Source organism: Orbicella faveolata, unplaced genomic scaffold, assembly GCF_042242905.1.
Source record: "Orbicella faveolata isolate gen_17 unplaced genomic scaffold, um_ofav_v1 contig_46, whole genome shotgun sequence".
Lineage (NCBI taxonomy): Eukaryota > Metazoa > Cnidaria > Anthozoa > Scleractinia > Merulinidae > Orbicella > Orbicella faveolata.
The window spans coordinates 21,130,218-21,140,707 of record NW_028301576.1 but is presented as its reverse complement, the minus strand read 5'-3'; the positions used below and the strand labels follow the sequence as shown (position 1 = coordinate 21,140,707).

At 39.8% G+C, this 10,490-nt stretch overlaps 1 protein-coding gene across 1 annotated transcript; it reads left to right on the top strand.

The window, feature by feature from the left end:
- The first annotated feature begins 3,720 nt into the window (after window positions 1-3,720).
- Window positions 3,721-10,047, top strand: LOC149098841 (uncharacterized). The gene is made up of 3 exons (XM_089276732.1): window positions 3,721-3,828; window positions 8,537-8,851; window positions 9,574-10,047. Exons 1-3 carry the CDS (start codon window positions 3,721-3,723, stop codon window positions 10,027-10,029), a joined length of 879 nt encoding a protein of 292 aa, XP_089132858.1. The 3' UTR covers window positions 10,030-10,047.
- Window positions 10,048-10,490: the final 443 nt, after the last annotated feature.

The window sequence follows — 10,490 nt, the reverse complement described above, 5'->3', positions numbered from 1 at the left end:
GTGAACATATTAGTTCGTTGGTTACTCATATCCACTGTCTAGTTCAAAGTCTGGCCTCCCGTTAATTATTATTCTGTCCAAAAGATATCTATTTTGTCGTGACTTCGTCTATATCCCCCAAAAAAGTGCTAACCGCAGGGGATTTGAAAAAGCTCGAACGCATGGAGATGGTCCTGGGAAACACAAAATTGTTTCGTGCACACTTCGCAGCACCCTCGAGCGTAGAAGAAAAATAACTAGAAGACAAGAACGAAACGCCTGTAGACGGACCAATAGTTATTTATTTATTTATTTATTTGTTTATTTTATACCTGTAAGTATATCGATTTATATTTTAAATATTAAGTGCTGAATTCCAATTACATCGTTCAACTTGAAATATAACTCCCTATTTTCATAATCATATTGTAGCCAGCAGTAACTTTGACAGTCTCAGTGCAAGAAAATGGAGGACCATAGCTTGCGAATGTTTATGAGTATCTTTCATATTCAGGCCCAATTCCTTTCGAGAGCTTAAAAACAAATGTGAAATTGAAATTACAAGGTCTCAAAGTGTCCCTGGTTGCTTACAAGAACGAGTAAGCACTGAGTTTGTACGGCAGTTCACACGGGTTTTGTGAAGACGGTCGTAAGTTGACCTGTCGGCTTACGAGAGTGTCCGTTCAGGGACGTTCCATTGTATTTGGTTAGACGTATGGTGTATAGGATCAATTCTAATAAAAGTAAACTTTATTTTCATATTAAAAAGTGTATCCATAATCTCACCACTATTGCTAGATATATTTAACAATTAGACCCGTAGCCCTTGAGGGCGAAGGGTCTAATTGTTTTAGTATCACCCAACTAGTCGGACAGAAAAGGCAATGATAAAGTTAGCAAATACAAGTTGAAGAAATATTTATTGGCGAAACCTAAGAAGCCTGCTATGCTGACGAAGCTTTACAAACAAGGCATGATTCGGTATTTACTCTTCCCAAATTCGACCAAGTGACCATGAAGGTCAGTGACTTGATATCACACCGTGTCAGCAGAGTAGGCACGGTTTCTGATTTGCTGATTGCTAATTTGGGTGCGGTAGATCATCAAATCGAAGACAGGCAAAAAAAGAGCGGTCTGAGTTTATTCAATAGAAGTACGGCGTTTATTGCGCGTTTTATTCCAAGATGTTTTTTTTAGAAGAATTACCACGATGTTGTTGTGTGTTATTCATTTATTCATTTATTTATTTATTTACATATTTATTCATTTATTTATTTATTTTTTGATTCAATGACAGCAAAAGCTTTCTTGCAATCATTATGATGGACTCACTCCAAAGTCTGACTTCCCATGAATTGTAAATTGGCCTCAGGTTTTAGTGGAACTTCGCATATCCATGTCCTCAGTGTTATTCTAATCTAAACAAAACCTTCCAACATAGCGATAAACAAGCAAATGCCACTCCACCCCATCTAAAGACATGAAAACTATTTTCCATCCAGAAATTAGCCCTGAACCAAGAGAAGATCAAGGTACAAGGTACTTACCTTGGTCTTGCCCCAGAGGACAAGACGGTTGGAACTGTTTAAGTAATGATGTGTACCTTAAGAAATAATAAAATAAAAGTTAGCTTTATTATTTAGCCGTTACAATATTATTTTGCACTGTGTACTCTTAAACTCGATATTGATGCTACGTATTTCTTTTTTTGGTACAAATTTTGTTTCGGTCTACCGCAGATACCTACAAGGAAATAATATTCAGAATTTACCAGAAAATGTTTTCTCCGGTTTGGGAAGCTTGTGGGACCTGTAAGTATATCATCAGTGTTTTAAATTCTAATGGTGAATTGCAATTACATCATCCCAACTCAGCCTTGACTTCTGTTTTTTGTTTGTTTTTTTTTTTTACACATTTTCCTCTCGGAAAAGTGAGGCTTTAGTGAGCTTGCAATGCCTGTACAGTATATTGAACAACGTTTTAAATACTGGTAGGCCAACGATATCCTTAAATTCTAGTTTGACTCCGAAAACTTAGGGGAATAAAACAAAACACGTTATTTACTCATTCGTCAACCTCGATCTGATTTATTATTTCTTACCCCTCGCACCCCTGTTAAAGGTAATAACTAAGGTACAAAACTAGCCCCTCTACCCCGCCTTTTATTTCCGGCTAACTTCAAACATGGCTATTCCCCGCATTGACTTCATGTTAAAAAATGTTCAAAAAATGTTCGATGTTGTTGTGTATAGTGGTCAATGGACACAGGATATATAGGCCAGAAGTTAAAAGGATATGGCTTACTATTATTAATTACTCGTTGATGACCTATTGATTACTCATCGATTACCATCATTGCTCATAAACTGTCTTTGTGCACTAATATTACAAATTTCTTGCTTTTTGGTGCCGATATTTTGTAGATTCTTTTAGTGTTTGTCTTTTATAACAGACATTCTTGTTTACGTAATTACGCCTACACTTAAGGTCAAACGACGTACCAGTACGTCGAGACATGTCTAAGAAATGGTAAGCGTGCAGCATGCAGCGTGCAAGTATCGAGTTATGGATGCACGCGGGAGGTTGTTAAGCACGAAAGAAGCGTAAGAGCCACACAGGGCGATAGCTAAGTGTGACTCTAGCTTCTTGAGTGGTTAACCAACCACCCAAGTGCATCCATAACTGGATAGTTGCATGCTACACGGTTACCATTTCTCTGATAACATTGAGACTTTTGAGATAAACCGCGATAAACCGCGCGAAAATGTGCATTCAACAATCTGACAAGGTGACATATCAAAATTTTTCTTGAATAGCGGCGAGTTAATAGTTTCTCAGACAAACAAACAATTTAAAAGTGCTCAGTTAACCTAAACATCAAGCTGACAACAAACGGAAATGGCAGTCGGTAAAGGCGTTACTCAAGAATTCGTTAAGCTAAATTTGGATCAGTTTACCGAAGAATTGAAAACAAACTGCACATGGTTGAAGTTTTTGGTGGTTGAGCTTTCTGTCCTTCATGGCCTTTTCGATGAGAGAAAAGAACAAAATGGAACCAGACATTTCTTAAAAGCGACAGTGGAGAAGAAAGCGAACAAAACACCCCTGGCTTTGAGCTGTTTTAGATGTCAGTTATTCAATAGCCGGTTTGTGGGATATGTTTTCTTTTCCACTTCCTTTTAAACGTTTGATGAGTTGCGCGTCTAAGGCTGAACTTGAACACATAAATGGCCTTTAAAAATGATCTCTGTCAGTTTCGTTTTTTGGTAAAATAAGCTTAAATGTACGGCGGCCCATTAGGGACAACTTTACAAACCAGAAAAACACAAAATAACAAAAAATATCACTGCAAACTAAATCAAAGATACTACGAATGAAGTCAAACCAGCACTGCCAATGAAAGATCGACTGCACTCCTATAATTAACACATGCACACCGCCAAAAAATCAAAAGCACACTGCAAATGAAAGCAAAACGCACACTGCTAAGAAAAGTGGATTGCAGACTGGAAGTGAAAGCAAAATCAATCCCCAAATAAAGTAAAAAAATATATATATCACAGCAAAAAAACTGAACGCACACTGAAAATGAAAGCAAAATCAACACTGCAAACAAAAGTTAACCGCACGCCACAAATGAAAGGGAAATAAACTATGCGCACGCATTTCAACGACAAGGCCTGAGACCTAGTAGTAAGCTCTAAGATTCGCGCCCTTTTTCGAAGACAGAGTTTAATAAATATGGCGTCCAGTGGAAACTCGAGCAGCTCCAGGGAAGACGAATCGGCTGAGACAACTCAACATGGCGAATTACCTCGTGGGTCAGTATTACTTTTACAGAGGTCTTACGTATAGGCATATTACTCTGATGTTGGAGAAGCAACATAATATTACAATGAATCAGCGAACTCTTAAGCGAAGGCTGAAAGAGTACGGACTTAAGAGCTTCTGCCTGAGAGACCGGGGCAGACCTGGAAATGAAGGTCGGCCGATTTCGCTTAAAATTGGTACACAAAGTCGTTATGTGGACTTATGTAATATGCCAAAGTTTCAGGTTCAACGACCTTCTTTTAGCCGATTTCTGGATATCAGCCCTTCAGGGGTCCCCAGAGGCAGATTTTTAGTGTAATTTGGGCCACTTTTCAATCTCTCGTTTAGCAACGTACAATTAATTTCAGACAAAACCAAAACCATAATTGTAATGCCCTATCCTTAGGCTTCTATGGGTAAAAGTATTAGCTCACGGTAGATTTTTTGTTAGCCTGTGGCTGTGATCACGACTTGGTCCTATTTAAAGCATGTGGGAAGCAACCGGAAATGGCCTGTTTTTCAGACCGCATATTTTCCATGCCCATGTTTTATATTGTGAAGTCTTAGTATCCCTGCAAAGTTCAGCCTTTAGTTTAGTAACACCAAGAAAAAAATACTGAGGTTGAGGCTTTTTTACTGAGAAAAAACTTACGAGAAAACGACCAACCAGGCCACTTCCGGTTGAAGTTTCAACAAAGCGTGTCTATAAAAATGAGCCATTTGATTTCGATTAATACCTTTCTTTTCTTCTAATTCGTGAATTAGAGACTGTGATCATGAAGTTAATTTTAACCGAAAAGACTTACCGTTAATCAGATATTTTCATGTGATTTTTTTTAGGGCCGATCAGATTTTGGTCTGGCAGCGGTTATAAATTTTGTGGAAGAAGTCTTGAAAATTACGGATAATGGAGTCGCTGGACTTCTTTTCTGAAGAAAAACAACTTATCAGTCATTCTAAATGCAATCACAACGTCTCTCATGACACTACTTGAGAATCGCTTTGAACCTTAAGGAAATTTCGAATATATTGAAAGCTGATTGTAAAATTAAATGCAGTCTCACTATTCCAGTCTATATGCAAGGTGTCTGGATAAATTCACGTACTATGAATGCTTCCCTGGCTACAGATTTAGAGACATGCCCCTTTCTTATAATCCCTTAAAAGTGCAACAACATTAAAAACCTTAGCCCCGGCGATAAATTGATCGTGAGTGCGTCGTTGCGAGTAATGAAAATTCAGGTTGATTCATACCGTAGGTGACGAGTTCATGACACGCCAACTTATCTGAAGTTTTCTGGCTATGATTGTCTTGAAGTTCAGTTTTTTCTCGTCTAGATTTGTCTCCTTGATACTACAGAGAATGATTAAGTATAGAACTTGCATGACAACCTGAAGAACGAATGGATATGTTACAGAATATTTATTCATACCCAGTCCCCCGGTGGAAACGGCCTAGGTATTATAAATTGAGGAAGTCCAAGATGGTCCATTTTCCCGCCAAGTCGCTGAATGTCTGACTAAATTACCAGAAAATTACTCATTGGCACACTTTCCCTTTCTCTATCGGGATTTTCCTTTTGTTGCTTTCTCAGTGCGCACAGATCCAGACTAAGTCGGTGTACTGCATATATCCAAAGATAGGGCAGGGGAGAAGTGGATTTTCCTTCAAAGACTACTGCTTATAGCACCCTAGTTGTAGGATTGCTGGCCCTTAACTCCGATTTCCATAATAAGAAGCGATAATCCCAAGGACGACCAGTATGCTTGGTGTAGGTAGTATGGTAAGTCGTCACAAAGTCCAGTGCGTCATGCTTGCTGGAGCTTAAATTGGTTATTGCTCTTCTTCCCTGGACAGGATGATAATCACCGGCTTTCATTTATACATCTGGGTGGAGAGAGACACTGTGAAAGAAAATTGCCTTTTCCAAGACGACATGACAACGCCCTAGTAACCAGGAGCGCTCGATCCGGAGTCCAGCCCGCTAACCATTAGAACGCTACCGTGCTATGTGCTAGGCAGTTGCCAGTTTTGTATAGAATCTGAACGCGTTACTACGTTACATGTTTACTTCAGTCTGTCGTAAAATGTACGAAATGCAACCGTGAAATGAATATATGGCCAGCACGTGGACATCTTGCCGGCTGGATTGTCTATTTAAAAGGAAAGAAACTATCATTTGAGTGTACTTGAAAGGCAGAGGAGCGAAAAAGTCTGGCTATTGCAATTTAGTCTCCTGGAAAACTGAAAACATGATTATACAGTGTCCTGTTTGGAAAGAAGATGACATATGCGGGGCATGAGATAACAAGACATCAGAGCCTGCTGTGACTCTCCCATTAGCGACGTTAGATCGAGATGTTACCCACCTGTTGGTCAAATTAAAGTGGGCACTGGTACTAATAAACTGGCCACGTCCTATAGAGTTGACAATTTCCCTAAATGGAAGTTGAAGTGTAAATTAAAGAAGATTGCCCACGTCACCGCCGAAAATTCACCCGTTTGCGTGACCAAAGTGGGCCATGTCAGCACCCTTTCCATCAAGGAGAATAAAGAAATTGAAGAAATCAAAGAAGGTTACTGCTGACGTTTCAGATAGCATATTTCAGGCGCTCGGCATTGTAATACCTATTGCATCCATAAGTATCCAAGGGTAGAGTGACTGCATGCATGTTCATTAGACATTAATTTATTTTGCACGTTCAAAGATTTTTTTACACGCTTTAATGTCTTTAATTCGTTCCTTTAGTTCAAGGATCGTTGTTCCATCATCATCTGCATACACACTTAGACAAAATATCTCTAACTTAAATTGTCTACCCACCCACAAATCAATTTCTAACATTTTCGAAGCCATATTGGATGTTGTTTCACTTGAAAAGTCGAAAGGGCTTGGAGATGAATTAAGTAGTTTCACATGCCCAATATTAAATCACAGCGGAGACGCTTCGTGTATCATGCTAAAACAATGTAATCTCCTGGCAAAAATAGGAAGTAATTTGACCCTCTATTGTATGACGAGGTTTACTTACTTTCAATCTCTATGGTAACGCTGGTATTCTTATTTAGAATCGATACCAAAGAGGAGGTGGACGGAAGCCTGAAGGAAAGCATCTCTGGGTGCGTCACAATTAAGTCGGAAATTAGGGTACCACTACTCACTCAGGGTATTTGTGATCTTCTGACAGGGGAGAGGAGAAAAAAACTCACGGCTTAAAATTCTAACCATGGTGAATAGTCAGCTATGAAGGCACGTGACGTTAGAATGTCATAAATTTCAAAACATCCGTAATATTGAATCCACCGGTCTGGATTTCATGACTATTCCACGAAATCAAAATATCGTTTATGCCAGGTATAAAAAAATTAAAAGAGAAGAGAAAGGGCACTAAAGGAATTAAAAGGTGCAAAAAAAACTATGTTTTTACCAAGAAACCTTGAAAACGTCAATAAAAAACAGAGAATTAGATGAGAAAAGTCAAACTTAGGGTAATTAAGCCTGACAAAGCAAGGTTGCCATGGAAACAAAGCAGAGCCCCATCAATAAGGCTTTTTTTCTGAGCTTTTGCCACCTAACTTATACACTCAGTAAACAACTTGTTTCATTGTATTTTGATTACTTTTCTTGTTATCAACGTATAAAGATTCCCCTCACCTTCTAGTCCCCTGGGTACAGGGTACAAATGGTACATAAAATTTAGTTTCAAATCCGTCAGTAGGAAAATTAATTTCTAGTTTATGATTTGAAAATATATATTTCCTTTAAATAATTTACTTTGGGATCATTGATTGTTTGTTAATTGTGCAGCTTGTGTCTAAAAATCTCTCCTAAAAAGTAATTAAGAGTTTGACAGGAGGTGCGTAGTAGATAATTTCTTTAAAAGTGTCTCGTAGTAAAAAAGCCTCAACCTTAATATTTTTTTCTTGCTATTACTAAACTAAGGGCTGAACTTTGCAGGGATACTAAGACTTCACAATATAAAACATGGGCATGGAAAATATGCGGTCTGAAAAACAGGCCATTTCCGGTTGCTTCCCATATGCTTCAAATAGGACCAAGTCGGGATCACAGCCACAGGCTAACAAAAAATTCCCTTGAGCGAATGTTTTTCCCATAGAAGCCTAAGGATAGGGCATTACAGTTATGGTTTTGGTTTTGTCTGAAATTAATTGTACGTTGCTAAAAGAGATATTGAAAAGTGGCCCAAATTACATTAAAAATCTGCCTCTGGGGACCCCTGAAGGGCTGATATCCAGAAATCGGCTAAAAGAAGGTCGTTGAACCTGAAACTTTGGCATATTGCATAAGTCCACATAACGACTTTGTGTACCAATTTTAAGCGAAATCGGCGGACCTTCATTTCCAAGTCTGCCCCGGTCTCCCAGGCAGAAGCTCTTCAGAGACGTGAAAAAGTAGACGAGGAGCTCAAGGAACGCGTCAGGGATCTCATTTTACAAGAAATATGTACTGGTCCTGATAGCCTTAATGGGTATAGGACTATGTGGCATGTCTTGCGTCTCAGACACCGGATTAATGTTCCTCGGCGATTAGTAGAGTCATTATTAAGGGAGGTCGATCCTAGGGGAGTGGAACACAGAAGGAGCCGTTGCCTTCAGCGCAGGATGTATGTGTCACCTGGATCCAACTTCTGCTGGCACATGGACGGGTACGATAAACTAAAGCCGTTTGGCTTTTCCATTCACGGCTGTGTCGACGGCTTTAGCCGAAGAATTATTTGACTCGAGGTTCAACGATCGAACAAAAATCCAAAGTGTGTAGCAAGCTACTTCATCAAGCATGTGAAAGCAGCACACGGATGCCCAATGCGCATCTATACTGACCCCGGCACTGAAAACGGTCTGGTTGCTGGAATACAGTGCTATTCGAGGGCTGAAGGATTGGATGAATATGCAGGATCGAAGTCTCACAAGTATGTATCGAGAACTAGGAATCAACGTATTGAATGTCAATGGTCACATTACAGGAAACAACGTTCAAGTTGGTGGATCGACTTCTTTCAAGACCTTCATGAATCGGATATTCTCGATCTGACCAGACTTGCATAAAGAGGCTATTTGGTTTTATAACATAACTAAAGCAAAGCGCGCGCTCTGATTGGTTAATTTAGCGTCTACTGTTTGCCTATGGGTGTACGCTGCTGACGTGTGTGCTAATGTTTACAAAGCAAATCTTTTGACAGGCATTGTTTCCAAATGGTCGACGTCCTTCTCCCAGAAATGCGAAACTGTCTTCACAGTTGTGTGAATATGAAACTTTATCGAGTTACTGGTGTGCAGTCGGTTGTCATGAATGAATTTTCGCGCGCTTGTTTTCTCTTGTCATGTAAGACTACACGAACATTTTTTTGTGATGTAGCTCAATAAAAGGACTTCTGTTGTTCCAATGTCTCAATGTTATGTTATAAAACAAATGGTAAACGCAATAGCGTACACTATTGAGTTATGGATGCACCTAGGAGGTTTGCTAAGCACTCAAGAAGCTAGAGTCGCATTCGGCTATCGCCTCGTGCGACTCTTAGGCTTCTTTCGTGCTTAGCAACCTCCCGCGTGCATCCATAACTCAATAGTACACGCTATGGCGTTTGCTATCCTATCCTATATCTCTTTATGCGATAAGGCACATAAGGCTTTGACATTCTCTTTCCAACCACTACGGTTTGCTGCGAGGTTTCTGACATTCGCCCATGACTGCCACCCAGCTGTTTTCCTTTCATCTTCAAGTCCTTCAACCATTCTCCTCCATGTTGTTTTGGGTCGACCAGGCCTTCTTTTCCCTTCTGGCCTCCATTCCAGAGCTGTGTCGCAATGTTCCTCTTTGTCTTTCCTCATTATATGTCCAATCCAATTCCATCTTCACGCTATGGCTTTTACCATTTGTTAATTGTTTTGCTGATCTGGATAAGGTAAAGGAATATTGGAACAGTAACCAGATCAGGAAGTCAAAGCATGCCACTGTTTCCGGTGTTCCCGACATGATGTACTTCCTGACTGAGGATTTTGGACACAGCGACTGCTTGGTTCCAGTATCCCCACACGAGATCACAGAAATGGAAAATAGGTTTGAAGGATTCGATAATGAATATGATGAAACCAACCTAGTTTTCTGCGAGTATTTTCAATACGTCATGGAAAAACATAGCTTATCCCACCCCACAAGCATTCTGGAAGCAGGAATTCTTTTTGAGAAGCTAATCAAGTTCGCAAAAGGTGAACCCTAAATTTCTCATGTTCTGTGACCGGGGAAAATACTTTGCTAAGGACTCCTGTGGAAAGAGGAAGGAGGCAAGAACATAATAGTTCATGCACTGCTACCAGCCAAATAACATATTGTGGGGTACCAGAAAATATCCCTACTCACCCCAAGGCCTTGGAAAGTCCATGGGGGAGGGGACTTTCCAAATCCAAAATCTTCGAAGAAAAATGTTTCAACCAAAACTGGAATATCCGGAAGGCTGGGGTCAAACCAACAACAAACCTCTGCGGGAGGAGTATGGATATTATCTGGAACAACACAATCACTTCTCACCATAAAATGGTGAGGGGCATCCTCTTCAGTGGGATATGGCTATCATTTCACCTTCCTACTGTAATTTGCATGTTCATTTACTATGTTTCATTTCTGCATCTATGTCTGAGATACACTGAGAATTTTGAACAACCCATCTTCAATGACAAATGC

What these genes read in the sequence shown, in the direction of transcription:
- LOC149098841 (XM_089276732.1), top strand. Translation starts at nt 3,721, where the DNA reads ATGGCGTCCAGTGGAAACTCGAGCAGCTCCAGGGAAGACGAATCGGCT. An exon ending in TACTTTTACAGAGGTCTTAC is followed by an intron (nt 3,829 to 8,536) that starts GTATAGGCATAT and finishes ATTTGACTCGAG; the next exon opens with GTTCAACGATCGAACAAAAA. An exon ending in TTCTCGATCTGACCAGACTT is followed by an intron (nt 8,852 to 9,573) that starts GCATAAAGAGGC and finishes TGGGTCGACCAG; the next exon opens with GCCTTCTTTTCCCTTCTGGC.